This window comes from Polyodon spathula, chromosome 2, assembly GCF_017654505.1.
Source record: "Polyodon spathula isolate WHYD16114869_AA chromosome 2, ASM1765450v1, whole genome shotgun sequence".
In the NCBI taxonomy this organism is placed as follows: domain Eukaryota; kingdom Metazoa; phylum Chordata; class Actinopteri; order Acipenseriformes; family Polyodontidae; genus Polyodon; species Polyodon spathula.
Genome location: NC_054535.1, coordinates 6,041,781 through 6,060,146, shown reverse-complemented (window position 1 = coordinate 6,060,146; position 18,366 = coordinate 6,041,781). Strand labels below are relative to the sequence as shown.

The window sequence follows — 18,366 nt, the reverse complement described above, 5'->3', positions numbered from 1 at the left end:
GACTATCCGGCAACAGCTCCTGCTGTTTCCAGGTCGACGGATGCCCTGTATAAGGTGTATGATGTGGAGAAGCTGGGCCTGGTCCATTTTCCACTGGTTGAGGCTTCTGTTGCTGCCTTGGTTTAGGCGCCTAATTTTAGCACTCCTATCCAAAGGTGCTGCCTGCCCTAACAAACAGTGCCGTGTCTATGAGGTGATCCTCAAGAGAGGCTATTTAGCCACTGCATTCGCCACATAGCTAGGGAACTACAATAGCATCCATACAGGCTACCATTCACATTTGCTGTGTTCCCTCACTGAAAACCACAGGCCCTCACCACAACAGTTTTGGCGTGTCTGACATGGACAAAGCACCTCTTGGGTGCCCCGATACTGTCGGGCATACGTTTGGTCCCGCGGTGGACGCGATGCTTCCCAGGCCCTGGGCCCATAGGGCTCCTTCTCAGGAGACATCTGGACTATTGCCCTCAGTGCACCACAGACATTTGGGTGCTTACTACTGTTCAGACCAGCTGTTCGCTGTAGTTAAAGCACAGTTCCACTCCCTTTCGGGGCGTGACTGATGATGCCACTGTGGTGTCTCAGGAGGTAGCAGCTCTGCTGCACAAACGGACTAATTGCATGATAGACCCCCTGTAGTTGGAGGAAGGGTTCTACTCCAGGTACTTCCTTGTGCCCAAGCGGGATGGTGGCCTCAGACCAATCCTTAACTTCAGGAGGTTAAAAATATTGACTGTGAAATAGCTCCAGCCTGGTGACTGGTTCACCACATTGAACCGTGACTGCCTATTGACAGTGTCCTACCACTGTCTAAAGCCACTCTGTTGGTTGAACCAGCTGGCCCAGCTACGCCTAGACGTGGCGCTCGGCAGTGTCACCAGAAGGGAGCACTGTGTGGAATGGCTGAGGTGCGCAAGGTGCGTGGAACCTCCCTTGGCAGGGTCTCCACATCAGTATTTTAGAGCTGCAGGCAGTTTACCTGGCCTTGTAGAATTTTTTTGCAGGAGGTTCACGGGAGACACGTGCTTGTCTGTATAGTGGTGACAATGGTGGCGTACATCAACCACCAGGTTGGCCTCAGGTCGCCCAGTCTCCATTGTGTGGCCGCAGGCAGTACATCTGCCCGGGGTGACAAACTGGCTGGTGGACTGCCTCTCAAGGGGAGTCCCCAGCAGCTCAAAGTGGAGACTTCACCCCAAGATGGTGAGCCTCATCTGGGTGAGGTATGAGAGCAGAGAGATCTCGTCTCCCAGGAATAAACCCACGGTCCTCTCTGGTCCTCCGTAATAGGAGACGAGGACCAGTGGCCAAGGCAACTGTAACATGCCTTCCCACCGCTCGCCTGGCTCCTGCTGTTTGTGGAGAAAATCAGCTAAGACAGGGCCAGGGTGCTTCTAGTAGGCCATTATTGTCCCAGGAGACTCTGGTTTTCAACCTTGATGAAGCTCCTGAATGGCTGCATTGAACATTCTGGGACTGTACAGTAGGATTTTTGATGCCTTGCAAAATGCCACAGGAGCGTCCACACTTTTCCAGTACGGGTACAAGTGGAGCGTCTTACAGACATGGTGTCTGCCTCTTGGGTTTGACCATGGCAATGTTACTGCAATTTTTGCAGGGCCTGTTTAACGATTGAAAACCCCCCTCTACGTTATCAATCAATCAATCAGTCCATCAATCCTTTATTTTATATAGCGCCTTTCGTAGTGGACCACCATCACAAAGCGCTTTACAAGATAAAGTAACAAGAAGAAAATCCATAATACTTTAAATACATGTTAAAGTAAAAAAAAATGTATTTTATTACTATAACATCTCAAAAAGCTCTGCAGATGTCAGTGATATTCTGCATCTCCTTTATTTATGTCAGTGTTATCTCTGTGGTGCATGGGGCTATCAGAGACGTCCTTTTTTTTGGGCTTCATTTGGCTCTTATCGGTCTTACTCAGCCATTGAAAGGTGTTCTCTGCTTTTTCCGGAGAAAAAATGTCTACAGACTACAGACCGCAAAGGGTTAAATACAGCTTGCCATGTCAAGATTGACTCTCTCTCCCCAGGGGCAGTTTTTGAAAGGGGCTTGGCAGCTTCATCCGCCTGTGAAGGACATTGTCCCTCGCTGGAGGCTAAACGTGTTGCTTAATGCACTCATTAAATCTCTATTTGAACCCCTGCATTCAGCTGAGCTGAAACTGTAATCGTTTTAAACTGGCTTTCTTGCTCGCTATCACCTCCTCAAAGCGGGTGAGTGAGATGTAGTCATTCTGTATAGCCTGCTTAATTATTACAGAGGTCAGGACAAAGGTTACGCTCCGTACCAATCCAGCCTTTTTGCCGGACTATTTCGGCATTCCATGTCAACCAATTTGTGAAATTGGAGCCTTTCCATCCTTCTTTCCAGTTTGACAGAGAGCGATAGCTCCATACTCTCTGCCCAGTTTGGGCCCTGGCGTACTGTGTTGACAGGGCGAAAAGTTGGAGTCCCAAGGTCAAACCCTGTCTAAGCAGCAGCTATCCAAGTGGATAACAGACACGGTCAGGACTGTATGAGCTGTCCAACTTGTCCCCTCCAGAAAAGTTTACTGCCCATTCCACCAGGGGCATGGTAACATTGTGGGCTTTATTCCAGGCTGCATCTGTCAAGGGCATTTGCAATGCAGTGGGCTACTCCCCACACCTTTACTAATGTCGTGGATACTCAAAACACTGGTTTTAGAACTAATGTTAAGGGCGGCTTCTCAGTCGATCCTTACAACACAGTCATAGAGGTGAAACTCTCCCTTAAATATTTTCCGCCCTAGCTACGTGTTAGTGGGGTTCCGAATGATAAGGCACAGGGCAGTCTTTGGCTTAGCCTTGTAGCATTCCAGTCGTCTGCAATCTTGCCCTGCGACTGCTTTGGTACACTCGGTAATGGTCACATTGAAAGGGAATGTTAGGTTATCATCATAACCCAGGTTCCCTGAAATAGAAATGTAACCATTAACCTTCAAAGTTGCGGAGTCCCATGATTGGAGCAAGCTTGAAGGAAAATTTATGCTGAGATCTGTGAGCGCTCTCCTTTTGTTCCCTTGGGGGCGGGGCCATGACTGCATCACATGCTCAAAGAGCAGCTTTGGTATATGATATTCAGGATTTGGGTCTGTAGGCGGTAAATACCCATTCGGTACATTTCTTTTTCAGGGAACCTGGGTTATGATAACATTTTCTGTAATGAAATAAGCACTCACTTATGCAGTTAAGTCACCATGTGGCGGTTCTGGTGCAGGGGACATGGCACGGAAACAGTCAAATCTCTCCAAAAAAACGTTGCTGTATTGTTTTCTTGTCCAAAACATAATCGACAAACCTTTTTTTTTACAGGACTTGATGTTGTTTATTTGGATTACAGCCACATCTTTACCAAAGTTATTATGTAGGATGTTTTAAATCATTAAATAAATGAGGGCAGACTTTACAAATCTATGTAATTTGGTGTATTTTTCAATTGCTAAAAACCATAAGCTCAATTCAGCCGGTTTCCAATGTTGAGATTCATATCTCACCGGCATAATGCCTCTCAAGCACGGTAATGATTTGTTTAAATATTTTCTAAGCCTGTATTCACTCCCAGGTAATGGTGGTTTAATGAGGTTAAATGTATATCTAACCCTGTGGTCTCTCCCTTGAACCACTCCTTACAAGGCCATGCAGATTATGTGTGACACACTTGTATATGGGTATCCTAATGGATTGAAATCTACAGTATATGCCTGTGAAGAATTGGGGGTTTGTGTTGTTCGCTGTGGCTTATGACGTCCCTTTTTTGGGCTCACTGTGTTAGTTTACCCCCTTTTTATGATTTTAATGCCTTTTATTAAGTAGTATTTATTTACTTTGCCTGTATCCATTTGTGTGTATTTTCTTTGGTATTCAGTATGAAGGTTACATTGCAGAAATTAAGTTTCTGCTGACGGCATCAGCATTTTTAAAGGATAATTAAGAGCACTCAAACAATACCTCAAGCTTTCCTATATTGTTTAGTTTAACACCCCAAACACACACACACAGTTATACAGCAGTCATAAGCAACCTTTCTCCAGGTTATTTTTAGTCTCCTAGAATTTCATTTTTTTTTCTGAATGAAGTAACATATATTTTCTAACATTTTAATGATAATTTAGTGTGTGTGTGTGTGTGTGTGGTGGCCTGAAGAAAGCTGTTAATTGGAGCCCTTGATAGCTGTTTCAGCTCTTTTGAACTGATGCCTTGGGGGGAATTCGGCACCTATGACAACGTTCCTAGGACTCTCGCGGTGCTGCTTATATTTATATCCTTGGAATTTCATTGATTTTTAATTCTGCTTGTTTACCCGGTTTTCTCATGCTAGGAATACATTGTCTCCACTGTCGATTCTTACAGTACAATAAGACGACACGCTTCATCATCTTCTCAGCCTCCTCGTGACCTTGTTTTTTGTGTCCTTGGCAGGCAGAGACTCAGGACGAGGTGTTTCTTGGGCCTGCAAGCAGCATGTCGGAAGACTCCGCCGAGCAGCCCAGCATCTTGTCCTCAGACAGCACTGTGCCCTCCTGTGGCTTTGTTAACAATTGTTACTTTGTAAGTTCTCTTTCTGTTGCAGTGGAAACTTATATCCCCATTTTAAAACTGGTTTCATATGCAGCGTGTGACCCCTCCCCACCCCCTCCCCCTGCATTACCTGGTTAGCATTCTGTCTTTCTCTATTGCTTTTCTCTTGCATTCATATTATTGGGTCTAGTGACCTGACTCCAGCATCACTACTTCTTTTGAAAACTGAGTTTTTGCTCGTTTCAAATCGAAGCTGTGTCGCATGAGGTGATCCATATAAAAGTACCCCACAGGGTCACCTGTTTAGTGACTTGAGGGAGCAGTTTTCTCTTCATGTCTATTCAACCTTATCTTTTATGACTGCATATATAGAACTCCATTGTAAATTATGTTGTGGTTTTGTGTTGTGGGGTACTGCACGTGGAGACCACAACTCAGTAACTTTGAAAGCCATATTCAGACCCCGGACTTCAGAAATGAATGGCTAAAACATGTTCCATCCACCTAGCCACTTTCATGTCTTTAAAGGGTAGCATTTTTATACTAACTTCCCATATTGAGTATGTGGGCAGTGATTGTAGCAATGAATTCTGTTGAATAAAAGGGTATTCTGGGAAGAAATTACACCATTCAGAACATTTTCATGGTATAAAGCCTTTTGAAGAAGAATTTTGACCTCACACCTACGCATTTTACATTCCTTTTGTATTGCCCGTGGTCATTTTCTTACATTTCCCTAGAAAAAAAAACAAAACATTTTGTGTTGCCTAGTTGCAGTGAACCCCTGTTTTTCCACAAAGTGAATTGGCTTGCCTCTTTCCCTGTAAAATCAGTGCCATGATAGTGACCCTGAGATTGTAAGCATGGGGCATGAGGTAGAAGCCTATTGTATTACTAACCCAGTCTGCCCATAACGTGTTAACAGCAGTGTCATGTCTTTTTTCCCCTTTTCATCAATACGTTTCACCTGTGTGAATAACTGTATGTCTAGAAACAGCCATGGAGTGATTTTGCTGTGCTGAATGGGGGAAAGATTGATAGTGAAATCTGGAAGGCAAGTATATATGAACTGTCAGTTTCAGATTATTTTGAATGACTTGTGCATGGTTGTTGCTACCCCACCCCCCGCCAGATATTCTGCTATGCTGCCTATGCAGCTTGATGTGTGATTAGTGGCTGAAGTAAGGCATCCCCTAGAGAATGTTATTGCTTCTGGACTGTCAATAACATGTATTAAAATGTAGGGACAACTGAAAGGCATGTATTACTCAAGTGAAAGCAAACCTTTTCAGGGGCAATGTTATGCATGCCTATGCACCAAAGGATTGCAACATATTTTTAAAATATTTTATTACATTTTTTTGTGTGCAAAGGCTATAGGCTATAGGCTATGAAGAGGTTGTACTGTGACTCAGTGTCCCTGTTTGTCGTTGTAGGATCTGCAAGCAGCAACAGTGAATCCTGACCCCAGTCTAAAAGAGTTTGAAGGAGCCACCTTGCGCTATGCCTCTTTGAAACTCCGGTATGTCAGTGCTTCTCGATGCTGGAATCACTGTTCAAGGTGCATTTGCAGTCTGCTGAAGTCTGTGTCTAATCCTGTTCTGTTCTGCTCTTAGAAATGTGTCCCAGTCAGACGACGAAGATTCCTGCAGCATTAACAGTGACCCAGAAGCCAAGGTCAGTACAACACATTTAGCAGATTGGAAGTAAAGGAGATTGGGCTTGACGTGATCGATGAGATGCCAGCTCATTCTCGAAGTGCTATAAAACAAGCCGGGTTGGGTTCTGCCATTGTGACTTAAAATCCGTAATCATGCTGAAATGCTGAAATTCAAATTGGAAATAAAACTACTTGACTGAGGCAGGTTTTGAAGTAAAACAAACTACTATTTCTGGTGAATTTCTGTTAAATTCTACTGAGATCGAAATGTTTATTACCGGTATAGTTAAGTGGTTTGGAAACAGGAGAGAGAAGGATGAATGTGAGTTGCGGGTCTCACTGCATGTATTGTTCATTACCATGTATTAACTTCACCACCAACAGCAAACATGGTGCTGACTTTGTTTTCTGGAAGCTTGTAAAAGCTCACCTGCACTGCCACCTACCTTGTAGTTGCAGTACTTCATGAATATCATGAACCAGACATTTGAACGATGCTGCAGAGCACTGTTCCATGCAAGCCAAAGAAGCTGCAGAATGTTCAACAAGATTATTTATTCCTGTAAACTTAATTACACAAATCATTACAGCTTCACCCTGTGGCACAGTTGTTTAAAGTGCTGGTGCCATCTCCCCACTACCTGCTATATGTGAAGGGAGCAAAGTGCCGAGATTCAGAGTGATGAAAGGTAGAAGACATAACACAAATACTAAGTGTAATGGAATACACTCAGGACTTCACATCACATTACACTTGCTGGGCAATATATTTTATAAATACAGTGTAGTCTTACAGAAATGATCCAATCAGATATACAACTTTTTAATTTCTGGGGACCAATGTCTATTTTTAAAAACTAAGGGAAGACTTGAATGACATACAGTTTAACAGGCAGAAGTGATTTAGCAAGCCCAGAGTGTATTGAAATTTGGACAGGATACCATAAATTATCTTGTACTATAAATATGGTCCTGGGATAAAGAGTACAATTGTAGAATTTGTGAGAGGGTTCAGGAGAGAAATTCAAACTGGACACAAATATGAGAACCCTTCTTTTTTGAAGAAAATTCCACCAACAGCACCATGCGCACTAACTGTATGAGGTAATTTCACACAGGCTTTTACAATGACCTGCATGTATTATATGTACCGTATGCTTCCTTGTCATTGTTTGTGGAAACAGACATTGTTCCAGCTTTCAGTAAGAATGCATTCTTGAATTCCAATGCTGCCACCTCCTGGCAATGCAATACACCTGCAAGTCCAGGCTTTATCAATATATTGTGTGCATTCACAGTCAAGCTACACAGATGGCTGAGTATTGTTTTTTAAATAGGAAACCCAAATTGTAACATGTCTTGACTAAAACATTTTTTATAAGGTCAGCCATGTTTTTCGACCTTTTTAGCACTGCAATGTGCTTAACGATGTATTCAAAATCGTAATACTATTCAGAAAAAAGTGTCTATACACATGCTATTGCTGCACCCAGTAATGCTGCAATTGGGTAGGTGTTGCTACCACATCAAACACTGTAGGTAAATATATTGCCGCTGTTTATTTCCTCTGCAGTGGATGTATATACAGTATGCAATCTCTGTTCTCTGTCTGAGATGTACAGGCTGTACACCGAAGTCTCATTGAATATCCCACTTCTTATTCTGCTTCTGCCTTTTAATATTTGCATAAAGCTTGGGTTGTCTCGAGTTCGATCAGTGAACACTCTGTGGCTGTGTGTTCTCAGGCAAGCCAGTGGATCTCATTGCTGGTCAGTCCCACTTAGTAACTGGGCCACAGCAGGAGTACCACTTGACGTGTATGTGAAGGTTACACGTGTTTGAAAGCCAATTACAGTGTCTGCGTCAAGCATCTGCAATGTGGTGTTTACGGTATTGCTAGCGTATTATAGTGAGAGAGTCAGGGAGGCTCTGACTCGGGAGCGGTATCGCTAGCGTATTATAGTGAGAGAGTCAGGGAGGCTCTGACTCGGGAGCGGTATCGCTAGCGTAGTATAGTGAGAGAGTCAGGGAGGCTCTGACTCGGGAGCGGTATCGCTAGCGTAATATAGTGAGAGAGTCAGGGAGGCTCTGACTCGGGAGCGGTATCGCTAGCGTAATATAGTGAGAGAGTCAGGGAGGCTATAGTGAGAGAGTCAGGGAGGCTCTGACTCGGGAGCGGTATCGCTAGCGTAATATAGTGAGAGAGTCAGGGAGGCTCTGACTCGGGAGCTGTATCGCTAGCGTAATATAGTGAGAGAGTCAGGGAGGCTCTGACTCGGGAGCGGTATCGCTAGCGTAATATAGTGAGCGAGTCAGGGAGGCTCTGACTCAGGAGCAATATGGCCGGAAATGTTTCGGCCTGTGACGTCATTTTACTCATCATTCCAAGATGTCAGCAACCAAGGATGAGCCTGGGGTAAACCTGTAGTATGCAGTACTATCTAAATAGTGTCAGTTCATCACAAATAACCAGAATGCCTTTGACTCCCTTACCTACAGGTGTTACAGGGCAGTAAGTACAAATAATACCACTGAAATACAATGTGAACAAGGATGCAGCAAGGTAGGATTGCAACAATTACATAATAGTAGTACAGTTAGTGCAAGGATAGTGCATTAGCTGAGAATCCAGTAACATGGTGCTGAGGTCAGGGAAGTCCAATGCGTAGTAGGAGGGGTAGATCAAGAGATTTACAAGTGCAGTCTAAACAGGTGGGTCTTTATGAGGCGACAGAAGGCAGTGGGAGATGGAGCAGTCCTGAGATTCGTCGGTAACTGGTTCCATCACTGAGGGGCTAGGGAAGAGAAGGAGCGGGCATGGGAGGATGGACAGTTGAGGGAGGCATGACCAGTCAGCCAGTAGAGGAAGAGAGGAGAGGGGGTGTAGGGAGACGCAAGGGATTGGAGGTAGGAGGGGGCAGTGTGATCAAGAGAGCAGTAGGCAAGAACAAAGGTCTTGAATTGAGTGCAAGCATAGATAGGTAGCCAGTGGAGGGTGCGAAGCAGAGGAGTGGCATGAGAGTAGAGAAGTTGGGAGAAAACAAGACGAGCAGTAGAATTTTGATTGAGCTGAGGGGGCGGATAGCCGAAGTTCTAGAAACCAACAAGGAGAGAGTTACAGTAGTCCAATATGGAGAGTACAAGAGCTTGGACCAGGAGTTGGGTGGAATAAGTAGCGTGAAAAGGATGGATAGATGTTGCTAAGAAAGAAGTGGCAAGTGCGTGTCAGGGAAGAGATGTGTGGAGTGAAGGAGAGGGAGGGGTCAAGAACAACACCTAGGTTTTTAGGAGAAAGAGTGATATAATCAGTGGGTACTGAGATAGATGTCAGAGGAGGGGAGAGGAGGCCCGATTTTAGAGAGGTTGAGTTTGAGGTGGTGAGAATGCGTCCAAGTTAAGATAGCCGAGAGGCATTCTGAGGTGCGGAAGGAGATGTGGGAGTCAAAGGATGGAAAGGAGAGGAAGATCTGGGCATCATCAGCGAAGTGGTTGTAGGAGATGCCAAAAGAGGAGATGAAGGGGTTTAGAGAGAGGAAAAGGTGGAGAAAAGCCTGTGGGACAGGGTGATAGATTGATAGTACAAGTGTTTGGCAGAGGTGAGCACTGACGAGGAGGAGCGGAGGGAGAGGTAGTGGTTAGCTTGGATGTCTTCTATCTCTGCTCAGCAGTGCACAATGAGCGCAGTATAGAGGATAGCCAGGGATGGGGAGGGGGGGAGCAAGCAGGGCGGGAGACAATAGAACAGAAGGAGCCCAAAGTTGCAGTGAGAGAGGAAGAAAGAGTCATGATGGTAAAGTCTACTAAAAACTGGGAGGAGGAAGTCAAGCTCATCCAGTAAGTGAGCAGGGGGACCAGAGCAATAGAGAACAGTAAGAAGCAGATGACAGGGAGAATGCAATCCAACAGCATGAAACTCAAAGGTGTTGGCAGAGATGAAGGAAAGAGCAGAAGGAATTGAGAAGTTCCAGGATGGGGAAAGTAGGAATCCAGTTACCCTGCATTGTCCTGAGGAGCGGGGGAGAGTGAGAGAGGACATGGAGAGAAGACAGAGGGGCTGGGGTAGCAGTGTTCTCAGGGGTGATCCATGTTTCTGTAAGGGCCAGAAAGTCTAGAGATGAATGATGTAGGCAAAGATGAAGTCAACCTTGTTGCAGTTCCATAGGACACCAGAGAGAGAGCAGGAGGAGTAGAGCAATCAACAGGAGAGAGTGACTTTGGTAGGAGAGATAGTAATAGTGGATAGAGTGGGCAAGTGGTTATAAAATACCAGAAGCATGGAGCATTGTAGACAGTACACAGAGGCAGAAAAGGCAGAGAGTATAGGTAGGGAAGAGGCTGGAAGGTAACAGCAGTTGCTGTCACCTGTGCAAGTCAAAGTGGTTAATCAAAGCAGCTGCCACTAATTAGCTTAGGAATGTTATCTTAACAGTACATTCTAAGCAAACAAAGTACAATCAACAGCCCAGCCTTAATTGCACAATAAGCCCAGTCACACCCAGAGTTAAAGCCAGGTTACAGTAATCACAACTACAATGAACCCTGCTTGCAGTCGACTACACAGCTGTTTTGCTGTCGTAACCTATGTAGCATTTGCTGTCACCTGTGCAAATCAAAGTAGTTAGTCAAAGCAGTACAGTATGCCTCTGCTTTTCACAGATCGCACTATGCAAATACACCTGTATCAGATTTGATTAGCAGTGTTCGAGGGATGCTTCCTTTCATTTTAAAGCTCTAACCCTGTAGAATTGTTCCGGAACACAGCGCATCACTGTTGAGAGCAGGTCCAGTGGTTCTGCAGCATGGGACGTATTGATGGGATGTGAGTGGGGTTGACGGGCCTGTTGCTGTCTGTATGGTTGTTATGCAGAGTTGTTGCTGAGGGCTGCAGTGACAGGGTACAGATTGGGTGCCTGTGACAGGCAGGACTTGGCCTGGTGCCACACACAGCATTAAAGCATGCCTGCTGTCTGGAAAGAGAGACCGGGTATAAATAATACAGTACCCTTTAAAATAAAAAACATAAAAAAATAAAACACCTCCTGCCCCTAAAAAGCTTTTTCAGATTGAAAGTGCTCAAACATTTTTTTTTTTTTCCTACATATGCTTCTCAATTATAGAAGACAGTAGTTTGTTGGCCTGGTTTTTATACTCTGTTGATGAGGTGCACCTGCAGAAATATACTGTAGTTCAAATCAGTTGTGGGTAAACTAGACTTTAAAATAAATAGTGTATAGATGGATTAGTTATTTTGTAAATGGGTTTGCAAATAAAATACAAAATTTGACATTGTATTGGTGAACTAGTGTTATCTGCTATGGGCTTCTGTGCAATAAAAGTAATTATAAAAAAAGAAAAATGGGTTTGGCTGTCACTCATTAAAGAGTTCTTGTTTTTGGAATCATTAATTAAATCATTGAGGAGTAAAGGGTCAATGGCAGGTTATGTTAGCTCACACCCAGCACAGTACCCACACACTGTTAACAGTTGACAGGTGCCAGTCAGTGTTATCATTGGCAGGGAGGAGAATCAAGTGGATTGGGGGTGAGGGGACGACGGGGGGACTGATGCTTTCCTAGATACAACGCCCAACTTTGCTACGAAAGGTTAAACAATAGCCTTCAATCTGAGGCACATTCAAGACGCTTTCTCCTTGGTTGTATCTCTAAATGTTTCATAACAGGCAGTGAAGCAGTGGAGGGTGCTCATTCTCCTGTGATTCTGGAGGTTATGTATATGTAACTGTTAACCAAGATCATGCAACAGTCTCTTGAGACAGGACTTGTATGGACAGACTGGAGAATTGCAAACGTAATGCCGATCCAAAAAAAGGGAGATAAAACCGATCCAGGTAACTACAGACCAATAAGCCTGACTTCTCTTATATGTCAAACTATAACTATAATAAGATTCAAAATGGAAAAGTACCTGTGTATATGGTAACAGTATCCTGGGGGACAGTCAGCATGGTTTTAGGAAAAGGAGATCATGTCTAACTAACCTGCTTGATTTTTTTGAGGATGCAGCATCAACAATGGATAATTGCAAAGCATACAACGTGGTTTATTTAGACAAAGTCCTGCATAAAAGATTTATTCTCAAACTGAACACAGTAGGGATTTATTAGGGAGTGGATTAGGGAGTGGTTAACATGTAGAAAAGAGAAAGTACTGATTAGAGGAGAAACCTCAAATTGGAGCGAGGTAACCAGTGGAGTACCACAAGGATTAGTATTAGGTTATCTGGTCTTCCTAATCTACATTACATTAATGACTTAGATTCTGATATAGTAAGCAAACTTGTTAAATTTACAGGTGACACAAAAACAGGAGGAGTGGCTAACACCGTTGCAATAGCAAAGGTCATTAAAAATGATCCTGACAGCATTCAGAACTAGGAAGACACATGGCAAATGACATTTCATAGAGAAAAGTGTAAGGTACTGCACGCAGGCAATACAAATGTAGATTATAAATACCATATGGGAGATACTGAAATTGAAGAAGGAATCTATGAAAAAGACCTAGGAGTTTGTTGATTGTTGATCTAGACAATGTAGGGCCAACAAGATGCTCAGATATATAGTGAAAAGTGTTGAATTTAAATCAAGGGAAGTAATGTTAAAACTGTACAATGCATTAGTAGGACCTCATCTAGAATATTGCGTTCAGTTCTGGTCACCTCACTACAAAAAGGATATTGCTGCTTTAGAAAGAGTGCAAAGAAGAGTGACCAGAATTATTCTAGGTTTAACATGCATGTCATATGCAGACAGGCTAAAATAATTGAATCTATTCAGTCTTGAACAAAGAGGACTACACGGCGACCTAATTGAAGCATTCAGAATTCTAAAAGGTATTGACAATGTTGACCCAAGGAACTCTTTCAACCTGAAAAAAGAAACAAGGACAAGGGGTCACAAATGGAGATTAGATAAAGGGGCATTCAGAACAGAAAAGAGAAGGCACTTTTTTACACAGAGAATCGTGAGGGTCTGGAACCAACTGCCCAGTAATGTTGTTGAAGCTGACACCCTGGGATCCTTGAAGAAGCTGCTTGATGAGATTCTGGGATCAAGAAGCTACTAACAACCAAACGAGCAAATTGGCCGAATGGCCTCCTTCTCCTCCTCGTTTGTAAATTTTCTTATGTATAATGCAGTGTGTAAACCCATAACTACATGAGTTTCACAGGCCTCTTAGAGGGATGAATACACTTAGATTCTTAATAGGATTACATCTGTTGGTGACACTTAAATTTACACACTGTGGCAGGGTCTACAATTGCATGTGAAGCTGCCTGCCCAGTTCTTAACACTGTCTGCAGTGCTTGGGAAAGGGAATGGAAAGATAGGAGACCAGTGCTGAAAATGGTTAATGAGCATTACAGGGATAGAGGAGATGGTGAAACGTTGCTTATTTTCGCTTGGTATAAGCGTTGGAATTATTGTCAGAACCTGTCAGGTTAACCTCCTTGTCTGCAGTGGCTGTGTGATGAGTTGAGACTTGCATGCAATTCCTTGTTGGCTTTCCTGCAGCATGCATCCATCTGCACATACTGTGTTTTTAGAAGGCAGATCGTGTTGTCCAGTTTGTTTACATTCCCCACAAGATATGTCTAGAGCTGCACTGTATTTGCTCCAGTCATTCTGACTAGTATGCAGACCTTAACCTTCACCAGTATACATTACTGTGTCATACATTATTGGAGGAAGTGACAATCCTAGCAGTGTGTCATAGCTTCAGTGTGATGGATTATTACAATTAAACATCATTCATGTTGGTTATTTCCGCATGTTCAGGGTCAGGTTATATCAATATTGCAAAGTTCATCCTCCATTGTTCCAGACTTCAAACTCCTTGTTCTAGAGTTAAACCCAGACAAACTGACAGTACAGTCGGATATAAAGTTATTTTCATTGTCCACTCATTTTATTCTTACAAACCCTGCATGTAACGGTGTGAATGTGGTTATTGATCCTCTTTAATGTTAGCGTGTCAAAATATTACAGCAGAGAATGCTGCTTTATTAAGAGAGACAGGAGATGCAGCATATTAAAAAAAAATAATAATCGTGTGTTCCCACAGCATTTAAACTTTAACCAATGTCGTATTTTAAATAGACTTACTAAATAATAACACCTGTTTACACAATTCTGTTAGAAATGCAGCAGTGTGCTGAGCACATTCTGTTAGAAATGCATTTTAACATTAACCAGTGTTGTTTAGCAACCCAAGGCAGGTATTGAGTGGATTGCTACATCAGAGATTGATTGGCTCAGTTAAAAGATTTACTGGCAAAGACCTGCTGAGACCAAAGTCCTGGCCCTGTAGCGTCCAAGAGACTCAAGACAAGATGTGAAAAGTAAATACACCCAGTACAACTCCCGATACATCTGGGATATTAAAAGAAGTGTGACTTTACTATTTTAGCTTCAGCATTTACTTGTACTACCTCTTGGGAGGAAACCTCTTTTCAATTTCTAGTACCGCGCACTGGTACTTGCAGCCACTGTAACTAAAAAATGTAGTTCTTTTTTGTAACCCTTTCTGCAGTGGAAGCATTCATCATCATTTTTTTAACTGAACTGAACTCCATGTGTGCAAAATGTATAAGAATCTTGCTTTTCTACTCCCTGGAATTGCATGCTGTGGTTCCAGCTCCGATTCCAATTATTAGACACATCACGGCCCAGATTTATCATTATAGTTGCACCAAAATTAAATTAGCATCTTTTTGTTTGAGAAACTAAAATTAAACTGTATAATAAAAAAATACAAATCATACAAAACAATTAGCCACTGTCTTTGGGGGGGTTCATGTAAGTACTCAGATATGTTCCCAAGCTCGTTATGAGTTGTGTAACATTGACAGTTTTATTTTACCTTAATGCATTTGGTATACATACTTTAATACAGTACATCTGTTACTCAGAGCCTTGTACAACAAATCAGAAATGAAAATGTCAACTCCCCAAAGATTTGAGGATTTGTTAAAATGGTACCAAAACTAACACAATATAGGGAGGCATCTGAAGGCAGTTGAGTATTCCTAATAATCCTGTTAATTTAATCCAGATTAAATTGCTGGATTTGTATTTTGTGCAACATTAATGTAATTTATATACGGTTGCTTTCAGAAAGTTTCTACTCTGTCACATTTTATTTGTTCCAGTCATATCTTTTGATTTTTAAAAGTTTTGTTGACAGAAGATCTTTCTTTCCGGACAGCCTTTCCAAAACACAGAACTGCAGAAATGAGTTCCAGGTTTCTTTTGCTGCTTTATCCCTCTGAAATGGTGCCTTAATTCATAGAAAAATTAATATAGTGAAAATGTAGTAAGTTATCTGATGGACCCAGAGTGGCTTACCTGGTAATGGAAAGCCGGGTGTGCAGGGCGAGTCGTACAGCGCAGGTTCACATCCTGGCTGTCAGAAGGGAGTGGCTCATTGGCTCTGGCACTTCCGTGGGTTAGGGAGGTAAAACCAGCAGGGACTGCTTCTCCTCATCGCTCTACAGCAAACCCTGCTGGCCAGGATCCAGTGAGTTCAGACCGGACACTTGCAGGGCTGGCCTTTGTCCTCCAGAGGTCGGTGGCTCGGTCGTGGGATCGGAGGACGCCCGCTGAACCTTCCGATCTCTGGAGCTGTGTGGGGAATTGCTGTGGTGAAGTCTGTATGTGATGGCAGTTAACCTTAATGTGTAGTTATTTATAATTACCACATGGTGGCAGCAGTTGATAGCATGGAGTATGATTAGTACCAAACCAGTATCTTTTTACAAACTCTTAAATACACTATTTGCTAGTTTCATCGTACACAAAGCTTAGATGCAGATAGTAATTATGACACTGGCAAAGTGCCCCGCCCCTGGGCTATTTATTTGTATTGTGTGTTGCATGTAGTGTGTTAATGTTGGTGTATTGTAGTTGGTACACGGGATAATATGGGTTGTGAACACGAGTGTTTAAAATGTATATTTGTATTTAGGCACGAGGATTGCACAGCACTTCACGTGCAGGTAAAATGTAATATGTGAGCACGGGGAATTCATGGCCAATTGTACAGAGACTCCAATTGAATGATTGATTAGCAATCGAGCCTCTGTACAGCTGCATAAAAGCAGCATGTTTTCACTCACTTGGGGTTGTGTGTTCGGTGAGTTGAGAACGGGCATGGATAGGAGGTAACAATTGCTACGTGCTGGCTTGCTGAAGCACACAGATTTTACACTTTTATCCCAGAGGTTTTCAAAAATTCCAGCCAGTAGCTCTAGGTTTTGAAAGATTCTGCTAGCAATGTCACTAACGTAAATTCCCACTGTCTATCAATTGCTTTGTATTACAATTTGATTTTCCTATTTCCTCAAAGAATGACAGTAAAAAAGAGGAAGGTTTTGACAGGACAAGCCTTCAGTGAGTGTATTAAAGGAGAGGGGCGGCTTGTTTGCACACCACCACCTGCTGAGCGCACTGACACCCCCACATTGAGACAGCCAGCAAGCATTGTATGAAATGAAGTCATCATACAGGGATCAGGGAGACAGCAGTCCCACACACGGAAAACTGTATTTGCATCAGAACCTTTTACTGTTATGTCAGAACGAAAAACTGTGAATGTGTGTGTATGTAAGTAGTCAGTAATATATATATATATATATATATATCTATATATATATATATATATATATATATATATATATATATATATATATATATATATATATATATATATATATAGTGGTTTGCAGAAGTATTCACCCCCTACCAATAATGTCACATTTTATCCAAAGCTGTAGTGGTTAAACTGAACTCTGTTATATGAGGAGGAAGTTCAATGTAAGCAAAAGCTGCAAAGAAAAGGTACAAAATAAAATTTACTGGTTGCATAAGTATTCGTCCCCTTAAGTCGGTACTTGGTAGAAGCACCTTTTGCAACAATTACTGCTGAGAGTCTTTTTGGCTAGGTCTCCACTAGCTTTGCGCAGTAAGATGGTGAAATGTTTGTCCATTCTTCACAGGAAATTACTCCAGTTCTGATTTGTTAGGGATCGTCGATGGACTGCAATCTTCAAGTCTCGCCATAAATTTTCAATTGGATTCAAGTCACCACTTTGACTGGGCCACTCAAGAACATTAATTCTATTCTTGTTCAACCACTCCAGTGTGGCTTTGGCTTTGTGCTTCAGGTCATTGTTCTGCTGTAATGTGAATTTCCTCCCCAGTTTGTCTTGGCTGACTCAACAGGTTTTCCCCAAGGATTCGCCTATACTTTGCACCATCCATTCTCCCCTCTATCCTGACAAGCTTAACAGTTGGAATGGTGTTGACTGGGTGATGTGCAGTGTTGGGCTCGTGCCAGACTTAACGCTTGAAATACAGACTGAAAAAGTAAAGTTTTTGTCTTGTCTGACCACAAAATCTTTTTCCACATGCCTGCAGTATCATCTACGTGCTTTAAGATGAGGCTAAGATGAGAGAGAAGATTTTGAGTAATGGCTTCTTTCTTGCCACCCGTCCATACAGGCCAGCTTTGTGTAGGGACCGGCTTATTGTTGATGTGTGAACACTGACTCCCTTCTCAGACACAGAACATCTCAAGGTCATTGTTGGCTTCAGAGTGACATCCCGAACCAGTTTCTGCATGCCTGGCTGCTCAGCTTGGGAGGGTGACCTGATCTGGGTAGTGTCTGGGTAGTTTGATCTATCTTCCACTTCTTAATGATGGACCACTGTGCTGAGAGGGATCAGCAGCTTTTGTGATTCTTGTACCCTTCTCCTGCTCTGTGCCTCTCTGCTACTTTATACCTGACTTGGGTGCTTTGTTGGATCACTATGTGAGTTGCAGCTTAAGTCTTTATACACCTGAGGGAAATTATCTACAAGTTAAACCACTTTGAGTACACACAGGCTGAAACCATTTCACTAATTTTGTGACCTTTCAAACAAATAATTTGCACCTGAGCTGATTAGGGCTGCAGTAGCAAAGGGGTTGAATACTTATGCAGATGAATCTGTTTTTCTATGTAAATCTTACTACTTTATATTCTGTATGCATTTTTTAACTTATCAATGTAGATTCGTTTGTGTAGATTCTTCATGTAGATTATTTACTACATATTTCATTAGTCACCCGGACCCAGCC

General features: G+C 42.8%; 1 protein-coding gene across 10 annotated transcripts in view; it reads left to right on the top strand.

Annotated features, from left to right (window-relative positions):
- Window positions 1-18,366, top strand: part of LOC121329438 (amyloid-beta A4 precursor protein-binding family B member 2-like) — a 117,907-nt gene that overhangs the window by 64,215 nt on the left and 35,326 nt on the right. For 9 of the 10 annotated variants that reach the window (XM_041275042.1, XM_041275021.1, XM_041275051.1 and 6 more), the window contains 4 exons: window positions 4,468-4,596; window positions 5,558-5,620; window positions 6,003-6,088; window positions 6,183-6,243. In XM_041275042.1, the coding sequence (XP_041130976.1) occupies window positions 4,468-4,596; window positions 5,558-5,620; window positions 6,003-6,088; window positions 6,183-6,243 (339 nt within the window). The remainder of the gene's footprint in view (window positions 1-4,467; window positions 4,597-5,557; window positions 5,621-6,002; window positions 6,089-6,182; window positions 6,244-18,366) is intronic. The other variant, XM_041275060.1, reaches the window with a different exon arrangement.